At 35.3% G+C, this 27,497-nt stretch overlaps 2 protein-coding genes across 3 annotated transcripts; both read right to left on the minus strand.

Moving 5' to 3' along the window:
• Positions 1 to 3,303: 3,303 nt before the first annotated feature.
• Positions 3,304 to 9,718, minus strand: ecrg4b (ECRG4 augurin precursor b). The gene is made up of 4 exons (XM_052559041.1): positions 9,640 to 9,718; positions 8,393 to 8,440; positions 7,659 to 7,825; positions 3,304 to 4,777 (listed from the first exon to the last, which is right to left on the minus strand). The coding sequence occupies exons 1-4, from the start codon at positions 9,707 to 9,709 to the stop codon at positions 4,628 to 4,630; spliced, it is 435 nt and encodes a 144-aa protein (XP_052415001.1). The 5' UTR covers positions 9,710 to 9,718; the 3' UTR covers positions 3,304 to 4,627.
• A 1,857-nt stretch (positions 9,719 to 11,575) lies between these two features.
• otos2 (otospiralin 2) lies at positions 11,576 to 14,977 on the minus strand. 2 transcript variants are annotated; one of them, XM_052559042.1, is made up of 6 exons: positions 14,900 to 14,977; positions 14,780 to 14,814; positions 14,307 to 14,351; positions 14,096 to 14,168; positions 12,510 to 12,527; positions 11,576 to 12,211 (listed from the first exon to the last, which is right to left on the minus strand). In XM_052559042.1, the coding sequence occupies exons 4-6, from the start codon at positions 14,157 to 14,159 to the stop codon at positions 12,027 to 12,029; spliced, it is 267 nt and encodes an 88-aa protein (XP_052415002.1). In that variant the 5' UTR covers positions 14,160 to 14,168; positions 14,307 to 14,351; positions 14,780 to 14,814; positions 14,900 to 14,977; the 3' UTR covers positions 11,576 to 12,026. The 2 variants fall into 2 exon arrangements, with proteins under 2 accessions (XP_052415002.1, XP_052415003.1); XM_052559043.1 differs by having other exon boundaries at positions 14,307 to 14,946.
• Positions 14,978 to 27,497: the final 12,520 nt, after the last annotated feature.

Genomic DNA, 27,497 nt, shown 5'->3' on the forward strand with positions numbered 1-27,497 from the left:
ATGCACCTGTCGCCCTATTTATACCCGCTGGCACGGGGAGTGGCTCAGGTGTGTTAATCCACTTGCCAATTTCATTGGCGTTTTCTCTTAAAATCAGAGATGATTGGCCTCCCAAGTGAGACCCCATTTGTCGGTCGACATAACTCGTAGTGACCGACAGATAGGGAAACTTAGATCCCTGGTTTAATGATACGACACAAGCTCTCAGAAAAACTTGAAGAAGAGCAGAGTGTAAATGGTGGAAGGACAGGCTCCAGGTGTCTTTTGAAATTTTGAGGGACTCCATGCATTTCTAACAAAATCTAGTTAAGGCACCAAAGGCTAAGTGCTTTTCTGCTATTATTGAAAATAATTGTCATAGACCTAGAGTACTGTTTAATACTATTTTTTTTATTAATCCATCAAATAGCATTGGGCCTGTGATTTCAGTGGAGGCTTGTGAGAATTTTATGAGTCTTTTTGTCTCAAAGATCCAAAATATTAGTTCTTGTAATTCTTGTAGCAAGTGATCCCTCGTCTCCTTCTTGTTACCCTACTGTGTTTTATCATTTAAAAAATCTTCAACTTTCTACCTTGGCTAAAATAGTTGAACAATCAAAGTCATCGGATTCCCTTCTTGTTGTTCCATCAAGACTAATCATACAAACATACAGACTACGCAAATTACAGGTCTATTTCAAAACTGCCTTTTTTTATCAAAGGTGCTGGTGAAAGCTGCCCTTATTCAACTGCAGTATTTTTTTAATAAGAATTCTTTATTTTAAGTTTTCCAGTCAGGGTTTAGGGAGCATCATAATATATAGTCTGACAGAGTCTACGCTTTTGAAATTTCTCAATGATGTTTTACTAGCAGTAGACTCTGGTGACACTACAATTTTGGTGTTAATTGACCTTAGTGCAGATTTTGGCACAATAGACTGTGAAGTTCTTATTGCTTGACTTGAATGCCTGATAGGGATATGTGGTACTGTATTGAACTGGTTTAAGTCTTATTTAACCAATAGGAGCTTTTCAGTTACCCTGGGGACATTTTCATCATCATCGGCCTCTCTTACATGTGGTATGCCGCAAGGATCTGTTTTGGGAGCCATATTATTTTCATTGTATATACTGCTACTTGGATCTATTTTTAGTGAACATGGTATATTGTTTTATTACTATGCTGATGATATGCAGATTTATGTAACAGTAAAGAAGGAAAGCAACTTTTTAGAACCTCTTCTTGCATGCTTAAAGGACTTGGTTGGGTGTTAATTTTCTGCACCTAAACGAAAGTAATACTGAGACTATTGTTTTTGCACCCTCCAATGCATCTGGGTCTACTCAAATTGATTTAGGCCCTTTATCTATCTATGGTAAATCAATTGTAATAAAAATTAGGTGTAATTTTTGATGATTTCTTGAAAATTGATAAACAGATCAATAGTGTGGTTCGATCAGGCTTTTTTCAACTAAGAACCCCTTTCAAAGATTAAGCTGTTTTCATCCTTTTGTAATTTTGAAAGAGTGATGCATGCTTTTGTTTATTCTCGTCTGAACTACTGTAATTCCTTGCATGTAGGGATTAGTCAGACCACCTTACCATGAGTATGGTATGTCCAGAATGCTGCTGCAAGGTTGTTAACAGGTTCTTGGGAATCGGATCATATCACTCCCATTTTTTTGGAGTGGTTGCTGGTCTGTTAAAGAATTGATTTAAAATTTTACTGTTGTTTTTTAAAATCATTAAATGGCCTTGCACCATCTTATATTTCTGATTTGTTACATATGTACACTCCATCAATATCTCTTAGGTCCTCTGACAAAAACTCTTGATTGTTCCTAAGTCAAGACTGATATTGTGGGGAGACCGTTCTTTTGCAGTATCGGCCCAGAGGCTTTGGAACAGTTTGCCATTTGGAACAGTTTTACACATAAGAACTGCCTCCACTTTGGTGTAATTTAAGTCCCTTTTAAAGACTAATTTGTTCTCCTAGGCTTTTTTGCAAAATGCTGCTCAGTGACATGGTGGAATTTTGAATGTTGTTTTATGTTGAACATATGCTCTGTGCAGTGTAAGTGATGTGTATATATTGTCTGTTTATCTATGTTTTTTAGAATCTGTACAGCACATTGGTCAACTTGTTGTTTTTAATTGTGCTTAGGAATACAGTACATTTGCTTGCATTGCCTTGACTTCCTGTGCATATTTTCTTCTGAAGCACACATGATAAAGCACTGAAGGACCTAATTACTGTAATAACAGATGTGACAGATAACAGATGAATGGGCGAACATTCAGCAGTATGATTCAAATTTATATTGTCTGCTGTTTATCAGTACTGTAGTTGTATCTACTCTATCCTCTGGCGTAATAAGGATAAGTGTGGAACGTCAGTGCAGTCACCGCCCGCAAATGGAAATGGAAATGAATCATTCTATTGTTAAAAAAAATTGTAATACATTTCCACTGTTTAATTTTCCTGTTTGTAATAAATGGTGAAAATCAAGATGGAAAAAAAGCATTGATTCAGACATAGGTTTGTTTATATTCCTTGACAGAAATAAATATGTGCCTTGATTTTTAAGTAAAAGTACCAAACAGACTTCAACAAATCCAAACAAAGATAACTTTCAAATCCCCTTAATCTTGTCGTTTAGCCTACTCAATTAATATAGTCTGTTCTTGGTTATTCTTCTTGATCATAAAACATTAGAGGACTTTATATTTTGACCAGTGTGCCAGGTGATTTTACACATGAGTTGTGAAGAATCAAAGACATGTAGATACTGTAAACCTACAGTATGTTTAGAGCACTATACAACAGCAATTTTTTATTTTGGTTTGTTTAAACTACAATTTGTGGATGCTGCAATTTATTTATTTTAAAAGTTTTTTCACATGTAAAAAACTCTCAAACAGTCTCTTATGCTCAACATGGATGCGCGTATGATCAAAAATGCATTGTGTGTGTGTAATACTAAATGTTTTTAAATGTTTTATACATATATATATATATATATATATATATATATATATATATATATATATATATATATATATATATATATATATATATATATATATATATATATATATATTTGTTGCTTAATATTATTGTGGCATGATATGTTTTTTCCAGTGTTTTTCGAAAAATCATTTGTAACATTATAAATCTACTTACTCTCACTTTTAATCAATTCAATGTATTCTTGATGAACGAAAGTAAGTTCAAATAAATAAATAAATAATATTGACCCCTTCTTCTTCATCTGCTTTAATTTTTAATTTTATTTTTAAACTTCCATGTTTGCATGTTCCAATCAAGATGCCTATTAATGTACTACAGGTGGGGATTATTCAGCCACCCTGTCTGCAGGTATATGCTAGCAGGTGGCCAAAATTAACTGTCAATCTATTGTAAGTGAGTCATTGAATCATTTACCCAACTGATTTGATAACACCGTACAGTTTTGCTAAATAAAAAATCCTATGACACACCACTAGGAAGTGAAATATAGGAAAAAAAACTAAGATAGAAATGTACTGTTTTCATAGTTGGAATTGTGGCATTATAAGTTTCACTTTAAATGTATGAAAATCAAGCTAAAATGGAGTTGCCAAGATTTAAGATACAGAAGATGTATATAATTAGCAAGTGCATCGCATTATTTACTTACATGTTATAACAGTTATAACATATTGTGGCAATATAATACACTTCAATACACTTCACCAAAATCTCATGATATAGCCTATGAAGCGCTATATGCATGAGATATTTAACCTGTTAACTGTCACCCCGTTCCGAATACAGGAAGCCTACGTTGACTATACTATATTGCAATCAAATCTAATCTAATCTTGACAGACTATATATCGTTGGAAAGGTCTAAGACTCCCAAATATATATTTTACCAATATTTTTTGGTAAAAAATTATGTAGGAAAAGTAATAGACTAATTTATGACAAGAGTGCACCCTCAGAAATCTACATTACAAAAGGAGTTTTGACCTTTGTTTTAAAAAAAGACTTACTCGTTGCCTTCGCTATCACATTTTAGAAATCATCAGAAGTTATATATCACTTGAAAACATAAAATCTCAAAATTCTTCCTTTAAAACCCATTTTAAAATCAGACATTGCATTACCACATCAAAATCATGTTACAAAATGTTTTCAGTCATGAATTATAAAAAATTAGGTTTGTATCATGCACAATCAAGTCTATCTTCAAAAACATGAGTGACAGTTAAGGGGTTAAAACGTACAAAACTATTTTGGCTACAACTAGGCGACAAATACTAAGACTCTTCTCCACTCTTCAAACACACAAAAAACATCAGCATTATAGACATATTTTTATTCAATGTGCATTCATTCCTCTCTAGGTTTTGCTTTGCTTACCCCTAAAGAAATTGCATAATCACACTCACATAGTAATGTGTGTGTGTGTGTGTGTGTGTGTGTGTGTGTGTGTGTGTGTGTGTGTGTGTGTGTGTGTGTGTGTGTGTGTGTATAAACACACATCATCTATGGGGCATACTGTAGGTTCTGTGAATATACATTGACTTAGAGCATTAGAATGATTTACAAGTCAGGCAATAGTCTCCAGGTTTCTGAGTAAATTTTAGGTTCTAGGGCTCTTAATAGTAATCATAATTGACATTAGCCCCGTGTCTGTAGGAACTGGGGTCCTGTTGGCTCATAGGTGCATTCTCATCATGATGATGCTGCCGGCCCTGGTCATTTGATCTGGCCTGGTCCATCCAATAGGAGAGATCAGTCTCCAGTCTCTGGAAATACATAGTGGTGAAATGAGACAATGGATCATGTCAGGAATTCAGTTTCAGTCTCAAAGGGGGGAAAATGGACAGATTTTAATGAAAGAAAATATAAAATTAAAAATAAATAAATAACCCAAATTACAGTGTTAAAGGGGTAGTTCACCCAGGGAAAAATATATATATTCTTTCATCATTTACTTATCAAACCCAAATGAAGAAATGTAAGTACAAACCCAATAAAAAATAAAAAAAAAAGTTGGGACACTGTACAAATTGTGAATAAAAACAGAATGTAATGATGTAAAGTTTCAAATTTAAATCTTTTATTCAGAATAAAACATAGATGACATATCATACTGTGAGAAACGCAAAAAAATAAGTTGATTTTAAATTTCATGGCATCAACAAATCTAAAAAAGTTGGGACAAGGCCATGTTTACCACTGTGTGGCATCCCCTCTTCTTTTTATAACAGTCTGCAAATGTCTGGTGACTGAGGAGACAAGTTGCTCAAGTTTATGAATAGGAATGGTGTCCCATTCTTGTCTAATACAGGCTTCTAGTTGCTCAACTTTCTTAGGTCTTCTTTGTTGCATCTTCCTCTTAATGATCCGCCAAATGTTTTCTATGGGTGAAGATCTGGACTGCAGGCTCGCCATTTCAGTACCCGGATCCTTCCTCTACGCAGCCATGATGTCGTAATTGATGCAGTATGTGGTCTGACGTTCTCATGTTGGAAAATGCAAAGTCTTCCCTGAAAGAGGCGAAGTCTGGATGGGAGCATATGTTGTTCTAGAACTTGGATATACCTTTCAGCATTGATGGTGCCTTTCCAGATGTGTAAGCTGCCCATGTCACATGCACTCATACAACCCAATACCATCAGAGATGCAGGCTTCTGGACTGAGCGCTGATAACAACTTGGGTTGTCCTTGTCCACTTTAGTTCGGTTGACATTTCATCCCAGCTTTTGAAAAAGAACTTCAAATTTTGATTCATCTGATCACAGAAAAGTTTTCCAATAGCCACAGTCCATTTTAAATGAGCCTTGGCCCAGAGAAAATGCCTGCGCTTCTGGAACATATTTAGATATGACTTATTTTTTGACCTATAGAGTTTTACCCGGCAACGGCAAATGTCACGGTAGATTGTGTTCACCGACAATGTTTTCTGGAAGTATTCCTGAGCCCATGTTGTGATATTCATTACAGTAACATTCCTGTATGTGATGTTGTAATCTTCTAAGGCCTGAAGATCACTGGCTTCTAGTATGGTTTTCTGGTCTTGACCTTTACGCACAGAGATTGTTCCAGATTCTCTGAATCTTTCAATGATATTATGCCCTGCAGATGATAACTTCAAACTCTTTCCAATTTTTCTCTGAGAAACTCCTTTCTTATATTGCTCCACTATTTTTCACCGCAACTTTGGGGGAATTGGTGATCCTCTGCCCATCTTGACTTCTGCGAGACACTGCCACTCTGAAAGGCTCTTTTTATACCCAATCATGTTGCCAATTTACCTAATAAGTTGCAAATTGGTCCTCCAGCTGTTCCTTATGTGTACATTTAACTTTTCCAGCCTCTTATTGCTACCTGTCCCAACTTTTTTGGAATTTGTAGCTCTCATGAAATCCAAAATGAGCCAATATTTGGCATGACATTTCAAAACATCTAACTTTCAACATTTCATATGTTATTTATATTGTATTTTTAATAAAATATAAGTATGTTTTTCAAAAATTATCCTTTTGTGTTCAGACCACCAACAGGAATGTTCAGTGCATAAAGCTTTTCACACGGATTTACCTGTTCAGATCAATGTCTAAAAACAGTAGAGATTGAATGAAAATGCTAATTCATGTTCTGACAGTAGGTAGGGTGCATAGAAAAAACAGAAATACTCCAGTTACCCCATTCTGACACTTGCCTGTTATGGAGATGAAAGGAACTAAAAGTAATGGCATGTTTTCAAACAGCCATTTAGATTTTAATTGGTGTTCATCAAACAACAACAAATACAAGAGTACAGAGACAAGATATTTATTCAATTCAGCAATTCCGTCTGACAGTTTTATGTTTGCTTCAAATTTCTTTAGAAAGAGGTATAATTTTTCTGAAAAAAAAAAAAAAACCCAGAAACTCCAGGGAAGGTTTGATTTTTTTTTTAAATTCACAAATTAGCAATAAAAACGTGATTAATACACAAAGATTCTTACATATAGCCCCTTTATATTAATCGCATTTGTGTGCTTTTAAAATAACTATGAACTTATCGTTGATGGAGCTCTGATTTCAAGGGAGAACACATTTTCTCACATTGCTAGTTCTAAAATAGTCCACTCTTATTTTTGTAGCAAAATAAGCCATTTGTGAATGGAACTAAATAGTAGTTTTATGTAACAACAGTTGCACTGGGCATGTGAACAAAATACCTCAAATTAAAATGGTTATCACACAGAATTCTGACACCAAACATTCATTCTGGTGTGAACAGGGCTTTTCACTAAAGAAAGTCAAATGCACATACTGTACACACAAGAGCAGCTGTGTCCAGCAGGACACAGGTGCCTGTTGTTCCAGTGTTATAGTATGCATCAATAGTCAGCTTCACTGCACTAATGACATAGTGAAGTGTTCAAAGCACTCTAGCTTTAGCCTTGTCCTCATAATAACTACAGGCCAGGCCTGGCTTCATTTGATTTTGCTGATAACTACTTGACATCCAATGGTTATATAAACATTTAATTCATTCATGCACTTAAAAATAAAATGATAAAGAAGGCTGCATGATAATGCAGTCAGTGTAAGTGCAAATGCACTTTTTGGATGTGTTTTGACAATTTTGCATACAGTAATTGATGCAGTTTGTGTGACCAGTGTTTTACTCACTGCCTCATCATAGCCCATGTACATGAACTGCTGGATCCACTGCTGGACATCAGGATGGCTCCGATCCCATACATTTCTCTTAAACCTGTGAAAATCTGACAGAAACTCTTTAGCCTTTGACTGCGGCACTGCAATCTGTGCTTTGGCTCTGGCTTCCAGCTCCTTTGCTGTGGAAAGAGAACAGAAAATAAAAAAATAGTCCAGAGTCAGATATTACAGTTGATTCCTATGCAATTTAAAACTAGTTTTACTGTTTCAACAGACCAGAAGAGCAGGCCCCAGATCAGTGTTAAAGAGAAATGTGTGTTTTAAGCACAGAGGATGATAACAGCCTAAAGGGACAGAACCGCTGCCCAATTATCTTGCTCTGACGATGACACACAGAGACTGTGACCTGATCTATTGCCCAAAGCTTCCACACCTCCATGTTATAAATATCAGTCATGTTTTTAGTTTATAATCACCCATGTTATTTTCCCTTGAAACACATCAATCTCTGTCAGCTTTGGAGGTCAGAAGCTGATGAGGAGTTCTGGACAAGTGTTTAGAATTTATGGAGGAAAAGATGGAGGGCATCAGGCTATAATTAATGGATTCATAGTAAATGACTAAACTACTGGCATGATTGGTATGATGGGTAATTAGGTGGGATATGGACTGGTAGAAAGAGAGTTATTAACCATGCATCACTAAAATCTTTCAAAAAGATTATGTCGAGGCTGACATCATCTCACCATTGCGTTTCATGAGGATCCTCTGTATGCTACTCCCAAATGCACCACCTAAAACAAGCAAACAGATAAAGTTATCTGTAATATCTATTTCATTTATGGAAATTATAGTTGACTGGAACTTTCTGAATTTTTTTCACAGATTTTCTTCAGTATTATGTACATTATTCTGACAAAGAGATATTTTTAAAAACTGTTGCTTTGTCCGAATAATGTACATTTTAGAGTCTACAAACTTTGTGGAATAGTCCCGAATCCTCACACACACAAATCCTGCATTAATTTAGCATTACAATTTTTAAATGTTGCCCACTAAGAAAAATATATCTATATCTCCAAGAGTCCAAACATAAGGACACTTGGTGCACATACTATACAGTCGCATTCTGAGGAAGCAGGACAATTGATTACAATTTTGCCTACAGGGGGCGCTACTAAAAAAAAATCCCATATTATCAAGCACAATAAATAAATGAAAAAAAAAAAGCTAAATAAAAAAGCTGCCAACAACCAATAAAAATTTAACAGCAATTGCATTATTTTGGGATTTAACAATGGCCACAAATCTTCATTAATATAAGTAGAGTGTCTATATGATGCTATACAACTCTATAGCAATCTACATGAGCATAGCTGAAACAATCTCAAATCAGAAACAAACCAAATGTGCTAAATTTGTAATGCAAGCAGTGCTATAGCTGCACAAAGATTTGCCACCCAAACAACTTTTACAGCATCTGTTTTGCTATTATTTAAATATTTATTTGTACATTTTTGCTGTTTTGGTTTCCACACATGCTTTAACCCTAATAATTGCATCTTATCGCCATTTTAATGTTTCTGGATGTGTAGATTATAAATTAGTGGATTTGATGGCGTTACATTTCAAGCGGTTTTATTATGAACAGTGAAATGTTGGAAATGTAATTTATATTAATTTTTATTAAGATACTGTTTGTTCTGTATAAAATGCTATGCAATTCATTTCTATTTTTACTGTATAAATTAAACTAATGATAATGGATAGTAAATTGGACTAAAATACTTTTCTTTCTTTTTTATCAAGCTGAAAACATTAGTCACAGAGTTAAAAGTCTCACATTTTAGAGTTTCAGGCCTTTACGTTTTATGTCACACTTTATAAAATCCTATTTACAAGGCTTGTAAGTTCCCCCATTAACTAATAAAGTGACCTTGAAATGTGGCGTCTGAGAGCCCAAAAATGGTAGAGAAATCTTTAACTGACATACCTGAGGGTGAGCAGAGAGACAGGATACTTATGAGAAGGACAGCTTGAACACAGAGGCTGTGGAGTGACATGCTGTTGTTCTATCAGGGAAAGGGTCTGATCAGCAGGGGTGAGATGAACGATGAGGCACCGTCCTGGACCAACAGGCAAACATTCCTACAGGTGACCTGTTAGCGCTTGTGTAGGAATGTGTACAGGAGGCCAACAGAACCCCCCCCCCTCCCCCCCAACACACACACACACACACACCTACAAATACCACAGTGCACTGTGTGATGTTTGATGTGTGCTTGGGTTTATGTGGTTTGGTTTTTTGTACCGATGGTTCATGGTCTCATGGTTTTAGTTAAACCCAACTTTGTGATCGAAAATAGTTTTCATCATAAACTTAGTCAATCAACACCTTTATTGCTGCAAGGACGATTATCGTAAGCAGTAAACAGCATCATTTATTAATATCAGGAAAATTCAGAAATCACTGGCTGGTTTCTAAATTGACATTGCCCAGTCACAGGAAACAGATTGTTGAATATGTAATTTATTCTGCAAGTTTAGTAATCCTATTGCTCAGTTTTCTTTCCTGTTTTTCGAGAGGGTATATTTGAAGGCAGAAGCAGCAATAAATAAATAAATAAATAAATAAAAACTTGCGAGGGAGAGAGATGTTTTTCCAGATGTAATAAACATCTTTCTTTTTCTTTCTAACTCAATTTCCTACCGTAGCTTTGAAGTGCCTGCACGCTGTAGGACATCAGTTAATGCTTATGGCTATTTCATAGGGACCCAAACATACAATAATTGTAAGGCAGTAGCCATATGATTGTGAATTTATGGATGTGTATTTTATTTTTTATACGTTTGAGTTCTGAAACACACAAACACACAAATAAACGCAGAACTAACTCTCGACAACAGTCAGAACAAGAGTTTTCATGTCACACAATTCACCAGATGTTAGTCATTTAATAAAGTTAGTGGAATTCAGCAGATACCCATTCTTTATCAAATTCTGATGTTTAAGTGAGTTGAATCTGATCTTCCTTAGTGTAAAATATATGAATGAGAGATAAAAGCGCTATCCTTTACTTTGAAGCATCGATTTTTTCCATTTTCAATAATATTTATAAGAATTCATTACTATTACAGTACATGCATTTTTAACATTTCAACATGTATGAATTGACATGATTAAATGAACAGAAGTCAATTAGCAAATTATCAATGTATAAATTAACATTACCTTAATATGAGTTTATAAATGCTGTAAAACATTAGCCTAGATTAATATATTCTATAAAAAACGTTGGTCATGATCCCTAAGCCATTAAAGGAATATTTAAACCAAAATAGTTTCAAGAAGAATCAGAAAGATTTGAGAATTTTAGTATTGCTTTACTTGTGCACTAATGGATCTTCTGCAGTGAATGGGTGCCATCGGAATTAAAGTTAAATCAGTTTAATTCTTGTGAAAAGTGAAAAGTTGTTTGTTTATAAGAATCAAATTCATAATTAAGCCATGTTAACATTCACTTCTAGCTAAAACATCAGCTTATAACTTATAATAGCACTTCCTCTACTGAAAAAGTCCACCACCTGTTGTACTCTCACATCAAAATCCACAGATATATGGATGGATTTGTTTATTACAAACACATATGATGTTCACTGATAGTCTGTTAAATGATACATTTTCAGCCTTTTTTAAACTATTGTAAATGGATTGAAAAATGTTACCAACAAAATAACATAATATCCAAAACAAGCCAAATAAAGTTCAAAGTAAAAAGAGAACCGCTGAAACATGTGCTTTTATGATATGTGTTTATATTTCTTTGTATTTTCGAAAAGTTTACACGTGATGTTATACTGGAGTGATTTTGTTACAGTCAAACCGTGTTCCTGCATGTACTGTACTTGTCCCGAGGGGGTTAACCCTCATTCAGAGGTCATCTCTGTGCACCTGGACTGCATTCCCACTGATAACAGCACACCTGCGTGCTGCTCAACAATAGTTATATGGCCATCTACCATACCTGTGTGTAGCATACATTTATATTGATATACTGTATATTATTTGTTTTATAGCAAATACAAATCCAGAATGTGCATTTATTTTAAAGAAGAATCAGGAGCAGCAAGTATTTTGTCAATAAAAGAGTTTGTGAGCAAGATACTTTTACTGGATTTTGGATGCCATTACATAAGGGGTTTTATGTAACTTTTAAACAAACAAAAAAAAAAAATACAATGAACTTTTCTCTGGGTATCTTGCCCTGGCTCAAATCAAGTTACGCTAAATAATAAAGAATGTTTGTCTCCTTTTCCAAGAGATGTGCCATAACGAAAGGGCAAATGGTATCCAAAACACAGACTCAAACTCAGTTGGCATTATTCTTCTGGAGCGGGAGGGTCATAACCCAGGCGGCTGGCGGAAGGGAAGTGAGCCCAGAAGGTTCTGGCCAATTCCTCGATCTTGTCATAGCCAGCGTGAGAACGCAGCTCTTCAATCCAGGCAAAAAAGTCTGATGATGTCAGCGCCCAGTTAGGCACACTCCTTTTTTCCCTTGATTCAGCTATAAGTCAAACAGAAAGGCAAAGAGAGGTCAACACGAAAGATTCGAGAACATATATTTATACAGAACATCAATGTTCAATTCTAAATCATATAGTTTAGTATAGGGTACAATGGGGAAAAAGGTAAAAAAAAAAAAATATACTAAATCTATACACTTTCAGCAACAATGGAATAAAAAAGAGATTATATAACTTATATTTTACCCCCCCCATTCATCATATTTTAGGATATTTTGGAACCCCATTGCACATGCAGGATACAACTGAACTAATTTATAATGAGAATTTAAAACTCACCTTGGTTTTCCATGGCCTCTTTAAGGAAAATAGAAGCACATTGAATGTTTAATTAATTGAATAAATATTAAAATACACAGATGTAAAGACAGCATAGATGTAACTCTTGTAAGACTAGGAATCAATAAATGCAAATGAGAAGTAATTACTAAGTAATGTGTAAAGCTTGAATAGAATGAGGCACATCTGGTAGGAAAGTGGACAGTAGCTGCATAACTTTCCAAATTACTGCACTGACCTTAATTTAAGGCAAATCATCACCACTTCTGAAGAAAAATCAATCAAGTAATTTTATTCCTAAAACTGAATATTTAAACTAAATGATAACTGCATATAGAGTAGTTAATCTATACAGTGCTCAGAGTTATTCTTAAGGTCTGGATTTAATGCCAAGGATATCACATTATTCATAAGCTTCCATTCATCTGTTATCCTTGTATGTTACCTATTCTGTATTCACAGCGGCTGTCTGTTAAACTTGTGCATATGCACAAAAAGTAGAGCTGTCTGTTTCTGTAAGCAGTCCCGTGTTTGAGAGGAACAGTTGAGCTATTGTCTGTTCTCAATCTTCTGCCAGTTTTCTTTCAGACGTTTCAGCATGTTTGACAAAGCCAGAATATTTCAGCTGAAAGGTGCCTCAAATCTGGTAGCCTTTAGCTGTTTCTGCCATCTTTGCAATTTTGATCTAGTTCACAAGAGCTATTAGAAGAATCATTGTACTAAATGTAACAGCTCTTGAGAGCAAAAAATAAATCAATTAAATACATAATAAATAAATTCAGTGACACTTTCTATGAAGCCTTTTTATAATGCATTGTGATGCATGCATAGTGCCTTACAAAAACCATAATGCATTGTTTAGATGCAAAAGGGTTATCAGTAATCTTAAACCAGCTCAAATTGAAATTAATATTACCATAATAGAAAACCCTCGAATATGAACAACCACTCCTGAGCACTATAAAGATAGTTATATAAGTTATGAGAAAACACTGATATGATAATTACATTATAATGTCTTAAGAATACACATAAAATACATTATAAATGCAGGCTTCATAGAAATTATTACCAAAATATCAGTGCAAACATACAATTGTGAAGATGTATAAAAATTTATAATTATAAAATAAATCAATTAGATTGGGGTCAATTAGAACTTTTAAGAAAATAAAAACTTTAATTCAGCAATAATGCATTAAATTGGTCAAAAGTGACAGTAAAGACTTTCACATTGCTAGAAATGCGTTTTTTTTTTTTTTTTTTTTTTTTTATAAATGTTATTTTGACCTTTCCATTTATCAGCGAATGCTGAAAAATTAGTATCATACTTTCCTCAAAAATACTAAGCAGTTTTAATAACATGAACTATTGCAACAACATTGATAACAGTAAGATTATCAGCCCATTACAATTATTTCTGAATGACCAGGTGGCACTGAAGACTGGAGTAATGGCTGATGAAAATTGAGCTATTTTAAATTTTAACATTTCACAGTATTGCTGTTTTACATAAAACTAAAATCACACTGACCCCAAACTTTGAAAGGTGATGTATACATCCCCAAATTGTCAGCTTTTCTTACCTGAGTGACAGAACAGTCCAAGCCAAACCAAACACAGGAAGAGTGGGAAACACAGACGAAACATGGTCACCCACTGAAAGAAATATATCAACAGACTCTACAGTCATTTTTAACCATTTTCAAACTTCAAAGAGACTCGAACATAAAACATTAATAAATAAATGTAAATTGTATTAATCTTGCATTATTTGTCTACCTAAGATTACAGTACCTGCAGCAGATGCTCCTGAAGACTGGTGTGTCTTGGTGCCCAGTCCTTTAAATAGAACACCAAGTCTGAGCTGGAACGGTGTTGTTTACCTTTCGCATGGACCTTTCATGCCATACCCTTCATTTCTTTGCTCGTTTACTCTATACCTTCTTGTTTGCAAGGGATTCTAACACTTCTCTCCACAGCTGAAAGAATCCCTTGTTAAAGCAGAAGCCATACTGTCCAAGAATGCACAGACTGGAGTGATCTCAGAGAAGCCTTTTTCAGGGTTTCAACCTCTCTTTTTTAGAATATAATGCTGTCTATATGTATGTCAGTTTCAAATAAACATTCTATGTGGAAATAACTCAAACTATTACATTGTAACACATTCCTGGACAGATTTGTGTACATATTTGTTGTAAATGAAGTTTTGTGTTGCACATAAAAAATCTACTGAAAATTAGATTTTAAATGTATGAAAAAGTAAATACCTTAACATAATATGTCCCTTTAGGTCACCGAAGCACTAACAGAAAAAAAAACTGTTACATGTCTACCTTCTGGAGAGTGTTCTTCACTTGGCTGGATATTGTGAAAGAGTTTTTCTTTACCATGGAGAGGATTCTCCGATCATCCACCACTGCTGTCCTCCGTAGACGTCCAGGCCTTTTTATGTTGCTGAGCTCACTAGTGCATTCTTTTATCTTTTCTCTTGTTTTTTCTTTCTTGTTTTTTTCTTTTCTTAGAATGTATCAAACTGTGGATTTGGCCACTCCTAATGTTCCTGCCATCTCTCTGATGGGTTTATTTTGTTTTGGAGGCCTAACAATCGTCTGTTTCGCATAATTTGACCTCATGATGTTGCTTTACAACAGCTTCCAAATGCAAATGGTACACTTATAATCAACTTCAGAACTTTTACAAGATATATAACAGTCATTACATTAGAATACCTTAGAATTACAACCGGTCATAGCATAGTTTAATACGGCAAAAAACTTTAGCGCCCTCTAGTGAGCAGTACATGCAAGCACCAAAAACTTTATTGGAGGCTACACTGTAACGGATTTTTGTAATTTGAACAGTATTTTACTGTAATATGTACAGTATAATACTGTTAAATGTGCCAACAGTATAATACTGTAAATAGCAAAGGATTATGGGAAAATATAAGTTTAGTACTGTAATTATTCTCTACTGTAAATCGATTTACAGTAGCGACAATGCCCGCGAAAAAACTGACCAATGACAACGGAGACTTCTTTTCAACGGTTTTTTTTTTTTCGGTTGGTTGGGACAACTGAGGAAACACTCAACAAAAAGGTTAGTATTGTTTCTGTAATTATTTTATTTAAAACCGAGATATTTTCAAATGCAGTCACTTATTAACAGCAACCTAACAAGAACCAGTGTTGCAAATTGAGTGAGTTGTGAGGACATATTCCTCTAGTCAAGACTTTTTTCTGCCTGTTTGTCAAGGCCTGAGGTAACGTTAATGTTAAAATTGTTACTACCGTTATCATTATGACAACTTCAACGGGGTGAATAAAGTTTACATTGACTGATATTTAGTGACACAGAAACAAAATAAGCTTTTTTTAATGCTCCTCTGCCTCTTTAATGTAAATTAGCTAAGCAGGAGGACTCTGTGGAAACTTTACGTTAACAGCAAACTATCTTGACGTAACTACAAAAAGAAAACGTCAGGCATCACTAAAGACGGAGGTTGTATAACAGTATTTTGAAGTGAATATTTCGTTTTCATTTAGTTTTTTGCTGTTAGAACCGCGGAACGTCGGAGGTTTGGAGTTGCTTGGAGTTCTTTTCTGGCGGTTACCGTCATCTGAAGAAACTGGTAAGCTAACAATAATTCAATGAGGAAAAGCTGGTGATTATTATACCAACGTTGACTCTTATATTAAAACGTTAACATAATATGAAAACTGTCATTTCTATCTTTAACATACTGTTTAAAAAAGCAGCAGTCAAGATGGTTGCGCAGTTTTGTGTGCGAACACTGCAAGTTATCTGTGCGAACGCATTACAGATTTTACCACCGTATCATAATGCATAGGAACCTGTCTAATTTTAGGTTCAATGGTGGTTTGCCGACTTGTCCTTGTAGTTTTCAGATTCTGTCTGCACTAAAGTCACACATGCTTCGTAAGCACACACAACCAAATAAGGTTAACTGCAGACCTGCTCAAACGGATGCTGTGATTTGTCAGGTTGTGGGATGCGAGCATACTGTACACCCCCAAATTTTCCTAGCTTCTGCGTCCATTTAAATTGGCATATAAGAGATGGGGAAAACGTTACCTGCCCCTTTCCCAACTGTGAAAAACATTTTCATGTAAAATCATCTTTCACATCTCACATAAGCAGAAAACACAGAGAATCTTTGGAGAACCCTGTAATAATAGATGCTGATGCATCAAACTGTAGACATGACAGTGACATCCATGATGACAATGACATCCATGATGACATTGTTGTGCATTCTGAGGTTGATGATAATTGCAATGATAAAGACGAGCATCCGACGAGCTGGATGGCGCCTTGAATGGCAAACACCGCCGTCGGTGTATGAATGAGTGAGTGGACGGGTGAATGTGAGGCAACTTGTAAAGCGCTTTGGATGGCCATGTGGTCTGTTGAAAGCACTATATAAATGCAGTCCATTTACCATTTTAAAGAAACATTTTTGACAGAAGACATATTTCAAGAGGAATTTTAATTATGTGGCACCTGAACAGGTGTATCTAGGTAAAAATTCCAAAGGAAAGGACTGCTTTTTGCAGGATGTTCCAGTAAATGAGACCCTCAAAGCACTTTTGAGCCCTTGAGTCAGTCAAAGCACAGTACATTGATGCAAAGACACACAGATCAGATGACCCACATTTACTGGAGGATGTAAGAGATGGCAGGATTATAGTTTCTTAAGACATTTCTAAAAGACTATTACTGTTTTTGTATTCATATGTCATGCATTTGAGGTACACTTTAATTTTCATCATCATTTATGATCAAACTTCTATTTTGCAAGATAGGCAGACATAGATATCACAAAGTGACATATGCTTATAAACCACATTGAGAAGTATTTTAAAACAAGATGCAAGTATGTTCTCTATATATGTAATTAATTTCTCCCAACCTTTTGTTAATTGCTCTACTTTTAGGTCACTGCAACTCCAGCAGATGGAGAGAGAAGCCTCTCTCTGCCCAGTACCCCAAGACTGATTGCACTTGGTAAGTCTATTAAAAAGCTTTTTTGATACTATGGATGAGATTAAAGTTGGTCAACATCTACCAGCAGACAGATACCCGAGAGCTGACTGAATGTCTGCTCTTGTGTCAACACAACATGCATGCATCGCGGTGCTCTTGTGAACATGTGTTGCAGATTAATATTTTGTAAATAAAGTGGTAAATTATGTTTAATTATTTTAGGCAGCAGCCAATCCCACCAGGCTGTACATCACAAGCTCTTATCCTAAAGCTTTTAGGCTGCATTTATTTGATCAGAAACACAGTCATATTTTTAAATATGATTGCAATTTAAAATAACTGTTTTGTATTTAAATATATTTTAAAATGTTATGTATTCCTTTTTTCATTACTCCATTCTTCAGTGTCACTTGATTCTTCAGAAATCTTTGTAATATCGTACCCTTGGAATTATAAGGTTCTATCTGACATTTTTGTCAAAATTTAGTTATTTACATATTTTTATTCTGTGGCCACTTCTTTACATTATATGATGTAGTTTTTTTTAAGTTATGTACATTTTGGAACATTTTATTTAGAAAATAAAAAGGTGCTTTCTACATGGAATGCAAAAAATTTAAAGCTCAATATCTCAAAACTGCTCAGAACGCAGATAGAACCTTATAATTCCAAGGGGACGATATGTTGACTTTCTGCTCAAGAAACATTTAAATTAAAATTAAAAACAATAATTTTAATTTGACGCGTGTGAAACACTGCAAAAGACTTGAGTGTAGTAGTCATATGTCTTTCTCTAGCACATTTTAAACAAGTAAAATATCCATTTTCAACTTTACATACACATCATGACATGACATTGTGTATGTGAGTGAGTGGCGTTCACACCAAATGCGAAAAGAGCGTCTGGCGCAAGTGATTTTCATGTTAAAGGGATAGTTCACCCAAAAATCTAAATTATGTCATTAATGACTCCCCCCTCATGTCATTCCAAACCCGTGAGACCTCCTTTTATCTTCAGAACACAGTTTAAGATATTTTAGATTTAGTCAGAGAGCTCTCAGTCCCTCCATTGAAGCTGTGTGTACGGTCTACTGTCCATGTCCAGAAAGGTAAGAAAAACATCATCAAAGTAGTCCATGTGACATCAGAGGGTCAGTTAGAATATTCTGAAGCATTGAAAATACATTTTGGTCCAAAAATAGCAAAAACTATGACTTTATTCAGCATTGTCTTCTCTTCCGTATATGTTGTGTGAGAGAGTTCAAAACAAAGCAGTTTGTGATATCCGGTTCGCAAACGAATCATTTGATGTAACCAGATCTTTCTGAACCAGTTCAACAGATCGAACTGAATCTTTTAAATGGTTCCAATTAGGGATGCACCGAAATGAAAATTCTTGGCCGAAACCGAAAACCGAAAAAGAGAAAACCAAGGCCGAAAACCGAAACCGAAACACTGAAATAAATTATGCCAATTATTAGTACCATTGCATTAATTGCTATGACCGTGTACTAACTTTACTAAAATTAAGACATTGCAATTGCATAAATTAATATTAAAGTTTCAAAGATAATTACAATTACATAACTTATAAAAAAAACAACAACATAAAAATACATAATTACAAATGATGTAAATATTTATTAAGCACATTGCAACAATGCACAGTATAAAATAAAATTCAAACTAAAAATTTATCCCACTCATGTGTATATTTAATAATAATGTACAGGCCTACTGGGTGCAGAAAGGTTTTAAAATGAACAGTTCTCTCATAAAAACAAAGTGCATTTAGGTGAAGTGCATTTGAAATTTTTCTATGTAGGACTAGAAAGTGCATTACTTCTCCAGATGGCAAGACTGTTATCACTTCTGGGGATGGGGACTTCAGACAGATAACCATCTAGCTGTTGAGCAGTTGAGCTTGTCATCTGCCTGACATTTGAGAAATATTTGAGAGAGTGTATTTAAATAGGGCCAGGGCATAAATAAACATTTTTATCAAATTAAAGCAGAAATCTAGCAGAAAATCTAGCATAAATATGACTACAATCTGATGTTATGTATGTATATAAGTTTGTGTGTGTGTATAAGAACAAAATAGCCAACATATTATTATTATTTGAGGCACTTTCTTGCAGAATTCCACTGAACATATCAGACAACGATGGTGCATGCCCCTCATCTGGTGCAGAGACGAGTCTTTTCTGCGCTCTGATCAGTCTCCTGCGCTTGGCGCTTCTCCGTCTCCACGCGGGTTCTCCGCATCCAGCGAGGCCTGGAACATTTCTCGTGCGCGCTGCCTTATTTCCGCATCCAAGTAATGGTCATTATAACGCGGATCAAGCACATTCGCGATGAAGTGCAGAGGATCCGAAAAGATCTCAGTGAGACGTGTGCTAACAGACTCTATAAGACTGTACTTTTCTTTGTTTTTACTTCGTGGTCCGTCTTAATCTCTTTGTTAGGAGACGCTTTAGTGCTGCGAATAAAGGAATACGAAGAGAGAGAATGTTCTCACTGGTGTTAAATGAATGTCTCGGGGAGCTTGTGGTCTTTGCTATGCAGTTGCACGTGCAGGTCGCGGTTTCTGTTTGCGTCATCACAACATTTCGGCCGTGTTGTTTCGGTGATAAAAGTCTATCGGCCGAAAACCGAAAAGGCCATTTTCGGCCGAAAATTTTCGGTGGCCGAAATTTCGGTGCATCCCTAGTTCCAATATGCATAATCCACAAATGACTTGCGTGTTAATTTATTTAATGTGGCTGACACTCCCTCTGAGTTCAAACAAACCAATATCCCGGAGTAATTCATTTACTCAAACAGTACACTGACTGTACTGATGTGAAGAGAGAACTGAAGATGTTTTAAAATTAATTTAAAACAGTTAGAAAATGATTTTACATAACATAGAATAAAAAAAACAGTGAAAATATAGTGCAATCAGTTCGGACATTGCACAGTGCTCATTCAATAAATGCACAGCTAAACAGATTAGTTTTAAGTCTAGATTTAAATGTGACTAGTGTTTTAGCACCTCTGATCTCTTCTGGAAGCTGATTCTACTCAGAATCCTTGCAGGTTTTGGATGAGCTGCAGCTGTCTAATGGTCTTTTTTTTCCACTAAACTGCAGTGTTTTGAACTCTCTCACAACAGACACCGAAGAGAAGACAATGCTGAATAAAGTCGTAGTTTTTGCTATTTTTGGACCAAAAAGTATTTTTGATGCTTCAAAAAATTCTAACTGACCCTATGATGTCACACGGACTACTTTGATGATGTTTTTCTTACCTTTCTGCTTCAATGGATAGACTGAGAGCTCTCTGCCTTAATCTAAAATATCTTAAAACTGTGTTCCAAAGATAAACTGAGGTCTCACGGGTTTGGAACAAAATGAGGGTGAGTTATTAATTACGTAATTTAAATTTTTGGGTGAACCATCCCTTTAAGTCAATGCAAAGACGCCGTTTACGTGCATCTGGAGGTCCTGTGGCGCAAGGCGTTTAGCACGGTACGGACGTGCGAATGAGCCGAACTGAGCGTCTGGCGCGATATGTGCGAGTGATTCAAGGGTGAGAGCGTGAAGAGAGAAAGATAATTCTGATTAGTCCTGAGGATATATCATGTTTAGGCTAAAAATAGGTTCAGCGCTTATCGCGGTTTGGAAAGAACCTGCATCTTGCAGTGCGTTTTAAACATGGAAATATAGCGATTTGGCAAGAAACGTTGATGGAGCAGCAAATAGGGTCAGTACACAGCAAAATTACAAAACATTGCAAAATTACAAAAAAAAATTTATGGAATTTATCACGTTTTGGAAAAGAGCTTTTCATATATAAATTTTGACTTGACTGACTTATAGGGTTGCCATCCGTCCCTTGAAATACGGAATCGTCCCACATGTGAGAATAAAATAGCGCGTCCCATTTTGAATCAATACTGGACGTGGTTTGTCCCGTATTTTCCGAGTTGTCTTCAATGCAGCATCTCATGCAGATCATCCCACCGGCATTCTGTGAATACTCACTGCCATCATTGGATTGATTGGTTTGTTTCAGGTTCACAGCCAATCAGAGTCAGTGGAGGGCGGGTCTCTTGGCAGAGAGTCGATTTGAAAGAATGGTGGAAGCTGCTCCAGATAATTTTTTTAACACATTTTAAAGTTTTACCGATTTGTTTATTACGGTTAAGGTGTACAGTCAGACACATAAGCATTATTTTAATAAGAGATAAGAGAGATATATTTAATAATTAAAATACAGTGCCTATGTGAAGCAAATAAACAACTTAACTAATTTAAATGATTGCATTCTTCAATAGGCTACAGTACAATTAAGAATAGACTATATAAAATAGATTAACTTACCAATAATAAAAAGAAAATAACAATAATTGTGTGTTTTACATGAATTTATAAATGTTTGTAGATCAGTTATTTATTATGTGGTTTCACTGTTTGGATGGTGTTACTATCTGCAAACAGTGACAAATATTTTATCCAAAATCTGTGTTCACGCCACCTTATACAATTACTAAAGTTCATTAGCAATTAATATTTTTATGAAAACATGTTTTAAGTTGTGATTTACCCTTATTTTTCTGTATTGAAGGTGGCAACCCTACTGACGATTTAAGATTCAAAATCTCTTCAATACAAAAACATTCCCTGTGTGAGTTCCTGTGTTTAACACGAATATCCACTCGATTGCTAATGTGACATTGATTTATACAACAGTTCAACAAACGAAAGGTATTAATATTAAGTGATGTTCATTTTAAACACAGTAATAGTCAGTATTTTTCGATACAAAAAATAGCTCCAACTAAAGCTACTGCAGAACAGCACCACACAGCAGTGTTTGTGAATGAATCTGCGGCTTTGAATAAATTAAGAGAGCCAATAATTCAATGATTCATTGATAATTACAGCCATTTGCTTCCTTACTGAATGAATGAATGCCTCACAAATAAAGATAGTGACTTGTTGCGACGTACTGGGGGTTTTAATTTCATATTTAAAGCATCACTTAGTTTTTACCATCATTGCATATTTCTCTTTTTAATTTTTTATATTTTTTATTTAAAGCATTATTTATTTTATAAAAGTATTTGTAAATGTAAAAAAAGCAAATATTAGGAGCAAATATTGACCCTAAGTGAAAAAGGTGTAACTGCAGAGAGGGGTTACGCAGATGGATGTTAAAAGCCTCATGGGGTACTACTCTAAAAAGTTTGAGAACCAGAGCCTAGAGACATCACAACCCAGCATCAACATTCCCAATAAATTATCTAAATTCCCAAACCACTGTTAATTTAAACAGAAAAGCAAAAATAGACTACTATGTTTGATTTGGCATGGCAGAAAGCACGCAAAGAGCTGTCTCTTTATAATCACTAAAAAGTGTCCCTCATTTTAATTGCAACCTCACAAAGGTTCATGATAATCTGTCTAATCTGTTCATAATCTGTCTACAATGTATAATTAATTATTTATTTATATAGTACATATTGCTTTTATTAACATAAAACTGCATACAGCACCATGTTATGACTGTTGGGAAATCAGTGGTTTGATAAATGTGTTTTTTCTTGCTTGCAGGTTCATTCTGAGAATAAACCCTGATGGCACCAAATGCCTAAATCACAAAATCAAAATCACAGATCAGCCGGGCATCTGGAAAAAGGGTGCAGAGAAAAATCGCCAGCCTGAATCCTCTTGTGACATCTTTCATCAGAGAGCTTGTTGAATTCGACTGGCCAAATTATTGAAAGAAAACAAGACTAAAATATGTTTTTACTGTTTGATTTGTTCTGCTTTTCAGAATGTTTTTCAGAAATTTTTAGCCATGTTACAAATACACAGGATGAATTCAAACACATTTGTAGAATGTACTTTTTAAAGTAAATGTTAAATAATGAAATAGTTAAACAATGAAACAGCACATTTTAATGACAAATGTTCATGAGAACTTATGCATTTTTGGGGGAGTAAAAAACGTATAGTTTACAGCTAGTGGTTTTTCATTCATTAAACATCAGTTACACCTGTTGTTAATTTCATTAATTGGTTCGTCTTTTTATACTCTGTGTTTGGTTTTGTTGCTTTGTTTTCTCAGTATTTTGAGTTCTATATTAAATAAAACTTTGACTGCTGCGATTAGATCAGTTTCATCCATCTTTATTGCAACCTTACCAGTGACATGTAGATTAAAATTGTATTAATTTTGTAACAATAAAGCAAATGAAGCTAGACCCAAATCTACAAAAAAGTCTGAGTAATATGAAATCAATTCTAGTACTGTAAATAAAAATACAGTACTTGTACTGTAAATAATAATACAATATACAGTATTATTACTGCATATTAAAATACAGTACTTGTACTGTAATTGAAAAATACAGTACTCATACTGTAAATAGTAATACAGTATGCATTATTATTACTGTAAATGGAATTACAGTAATGATACTGTAAACTATTTTACAGTAAGTTACTGGCATCCAGCTGCCAGTAAGTTACTGTAAAATTTACAGCAACCTTTTTACAGTGTACTCATATATATATATATATATATATATACACACACACACACACACACACACACACACACACACACAAACATACTTTATACTTTATCTGTATACTTTATTCCACATTATACTGATATACTGATTCCACATTACAAGTCAAATTTCATTAGAAATCTTTTTTTTTAATGATCCAACAGATAAAGCAAATCTGCAAATTGTTATGGATAATACAGTTTTGTGGGTACAGGAAACATCACCTTTTCCAAATAAACATGCTTCCTATTATTGCTGAGATTGAACAGTACTTTGCCAACTGTTTAACCCTTATTGTAGATAGCCTCCCAATGCAAAGTCCACAGATCACCAGCCTGTGTACATGACCTAGATTACCAAACACCGGCACAATAAGCTGGCATTTGTACCTAAGGTTCTCAGTGGTTGACATTAATGACTGATATGTTAAAGTCTTAGAGCAGTAAGAGTCCTCCATAAACAATTCAAATGCACATGACACCTCAAATAGTGTAACTGTTTTGCCTTTCTGAGAGATGTAAACGATATCTTGTATATTAGCAATTCCTAGAAAAGTGTTTGCAGGTGAGCTGAACCATTCAGACTGTACAGTAGTGTGTTTAAAGATCTGCTCATCAGCCACGCAGGGAATCTGAGCAGCAATGAGGTCCACAAGTCTGTCATGTCTGGCAGTATATAGTCCTTTAAATGATGAACAGCTGTTCATGATGTAGGCTACTTACACCAGATGTTGAGGAGGATCATGCAGCAGGCAGAGGGGGGAATGGGTGGAGGGAAACAGTCATAGGTTGTATTTTGTAGGAAGAACCTGTAGATGTGCTTTTACACGGAAAGTTATGATCTCCTCACTGATGGTAGCATTGCTGTAAACGGTGTGTGATACAGAGTGGTCTGCGCAGGGCAGTTCTGCCAACTTTCCCTGGAGTTTTAGATATGACCAGTACTCCATATTTTGGGCTCTTTGAATAGACAGGAGAGTCTGCCTTGATGTTCTAGGCTGGAGCGGGTGGACAGTGTTGTTATGGTGCAGCCTGGCTTCCACGATGACAGATGTGTCCTCTATGACTGCATCAGAGACCTCTACAGGTTGGTAGTGGGAGGTCAGTACCTGTCCTCCAGCTTAGGTTGTTTAAGTCTGGCCAGTCTGATGACACACCAAATCCCTGTGCCCGTCCTAGCTTTCCATTGGTCTTTCTTTTTAAACCCAAGAAGCTGTCTTCCCCACAGCATGCGTGTGGCACCTTCCGTCTTTTAAAATCCAGCAGCAAGGATGCTCTGGACATTCGCCCCACACTGACATCACAGTTTAGCATGTTGATAAGGTGAGACTGTCTTGTGGCTATGTACTCCCACATGCAATTTGGAACTCCAAGCTATTTCCTTGCCAAGTTTACGGTTCTGTTGTCCATTTCACGCAATACGTTTTATGGGAGATGGACATTTGCAAAAAGATGTTGAATTTGAGAAAAAGCTATGTCTCTTATTGCTTGCACTTTTAGAGTAACAGAAACAGGTCATGCGTCAATGAGTTCCAGTCTGGTCATAAACTGATGTGCCATGTCAGTCACTTGCAGAATCCATTCTCCAGCAATATTAAACTTGTGAGCCAGGTAGTTGTAGGTCTCATGTCTAGTGCACTCACTGAGTTGCTGGTCTAAGATGGTAAAAGAGGGGGGTTGGCCGGCCCTTGATCTATACCAATGGTTGCCACCGCTCCTCCTCTCATAGAAAACTGCACATTTACTGTGCTTTACTAGGCCAGACCATGTCAGGAATCTGGCAATGCATGACAACATGTTTTTAATCACACCTTCATCTCAGTATGCGAAGGCCACATCATCAGTATAACCCTGGACTGGGTTCGGTGACAGGATGCGGGGCAGGGCACGTGTACAGAGCCATTTTAGCCATTGATTTATTGCAATGATAAAGTTTACAGCACTCCATGGACAGCGAGTTTTGATTCCTACTTCAAGTGGTGTTGGTCTTTTCCACAGATCACTTGCATGTAGGAGTCACTATATACATCTTTTATTATGTCTACACACATCTTAGGGAACTGTATCTCAATGCATTAATCATGACTCTATGAAGTAATGTGCCAAAGGCATCTCTGAAATCTAGGAAGACAATGTATAACTTAGCAGATTCATGCTTAAAATCGTCAAAAAAACATGCTCATTCATGCCTTGTCGCTCAATGTAAGCTTTTTGTTTGTTAGACAAAATTCCAGCATCAACCAGCCAAAAATGTATTATTGAAAGCAGGCACTTCATAAAGACTTTGTATAAAGATGGCAATAGTGAGATGTCCCTCCATGTTGAGGGGTCTTCTGGTATTATCTTTCTTCAGTATTCTTTGAATGAGTGCTCCCTTCCATGAACTAGGGACTTTACCATTAATCAAACGGGTGTTAAATATGCTTTTCAATAGCAAGCACACACACACACACACACACACACGCACACACAGTGTTGGGAAGGTTACTTTGGAAATGTAATAGGTTACAGATTACAAGAAGTTAATCTATTTAATGTAATAATAACTCTTTTGTTTACTTTATTAAAGTAATGTAACTGATCACGTTTGATTACTTTTTCAAATGTTTTCAACTGTTAACCATATTCATACAGGATTAACCTTAGTATACTCAAAACTAATTACTGTCGGACTTTCAAAATTCTCCATCACTTGAATTATGATTATAAAAACCTCATTTTAAAGCACAGTCACCACAAAATAAGATTTTAAAACCTCTTTTAAATTTGAGATCGATGTGAGGTTAAATGATACACATTTAAAAACATAAGAAATAGTTTAATAAATATATTTTTGAAATCAAATATTTGCATAGTTATGACAGGAAAAACTCTCTTCTAATCAGTGCAGCATTCAATTGTTTTCTTTTTCTTTCTTTTTTTTTAGCAAGAACGCATTTATTATTAATAACTACTAATGATTTTGTATTTAATCAATTATAAGTGATGTACAATTGTCCATGAATCATGGAAGTGAAAAAATTATATTTGGGTGTGCATTTTTATAGAAACATTTTCTTTTACTGATCAAATGAGCCAAAAGCAAATTCAGGAAGATAAATTTTTCAAACAGTGTTACGAGAGGATGTGGTGCTGGTCCTTCACTTAAGTCACTGTAAAATATTATGAACTCAGCACATTGTTTTTTCTAAAGGATTATATGACTATGAAGACTGAATTGATGGCTATTGGCTGCTGAAAATGTAGCTTTGCAACCCCTTAAATAAATTACATTTGACAATATTTTCATTATAATGTTTTTTACCGGGGTTTTTTTTTTAATCAAGTAAATGCAGCGTCGGTGGGCATAAAGAGACTTCAACCCCCCATTTTTAAACTGTAAATTACCCAGAAACAATAAAAAAAGCACACAAC

Source organism: Carassius gibelio, chromosome B6 (genome assembly GCF_023724105.1).
Source record: "Carassius gibelio isolate Cgi1373 ecotype wild population from Czech Republic chromosome B6, carGib1.2-hapl.c, whole genome shotgun sequence".
Classification (NCBI taxonomy): Eukaryota; Metazoa; Chordata; class Actinopteri; order Cypriniformes; family Cyprinidae; genus Carassius; species Carassius gibelio.

Excerpts from the sequence above, each read along its gene's own strand:
- otos2 (XM_052559042.1), bottom strand. The coding sequence starts at position 14,159 with ATGTTTCGTCTGTGTTTCCCACTCTTCCTGTGTTTGGTTTGGCTTGGA.
- ecrg4b (XM_052559041.1), bottom strand. The coding sequence starts at position 9,709 with ATGTCACTCCACAGCCTCTGTGTTCAAGCTGTCCTTCTCATAAGTATC. Across the intron at positions 8,441-9,639 it reads GTCTCTCTGCTCACCCTCAG|GTGGTGCATTTGGGAGTAGC; the intron begins GTATGTCAGTTA and ends TGCTTGTTTTAG. Across the intron at positions 4,778-7,658 it reads ACATGGGCTATGATGAGGCA|AGACTGGAGACTGATCTCTC; the intron begins GTGAGTAAAACA and ends ATGTATTTCCAG.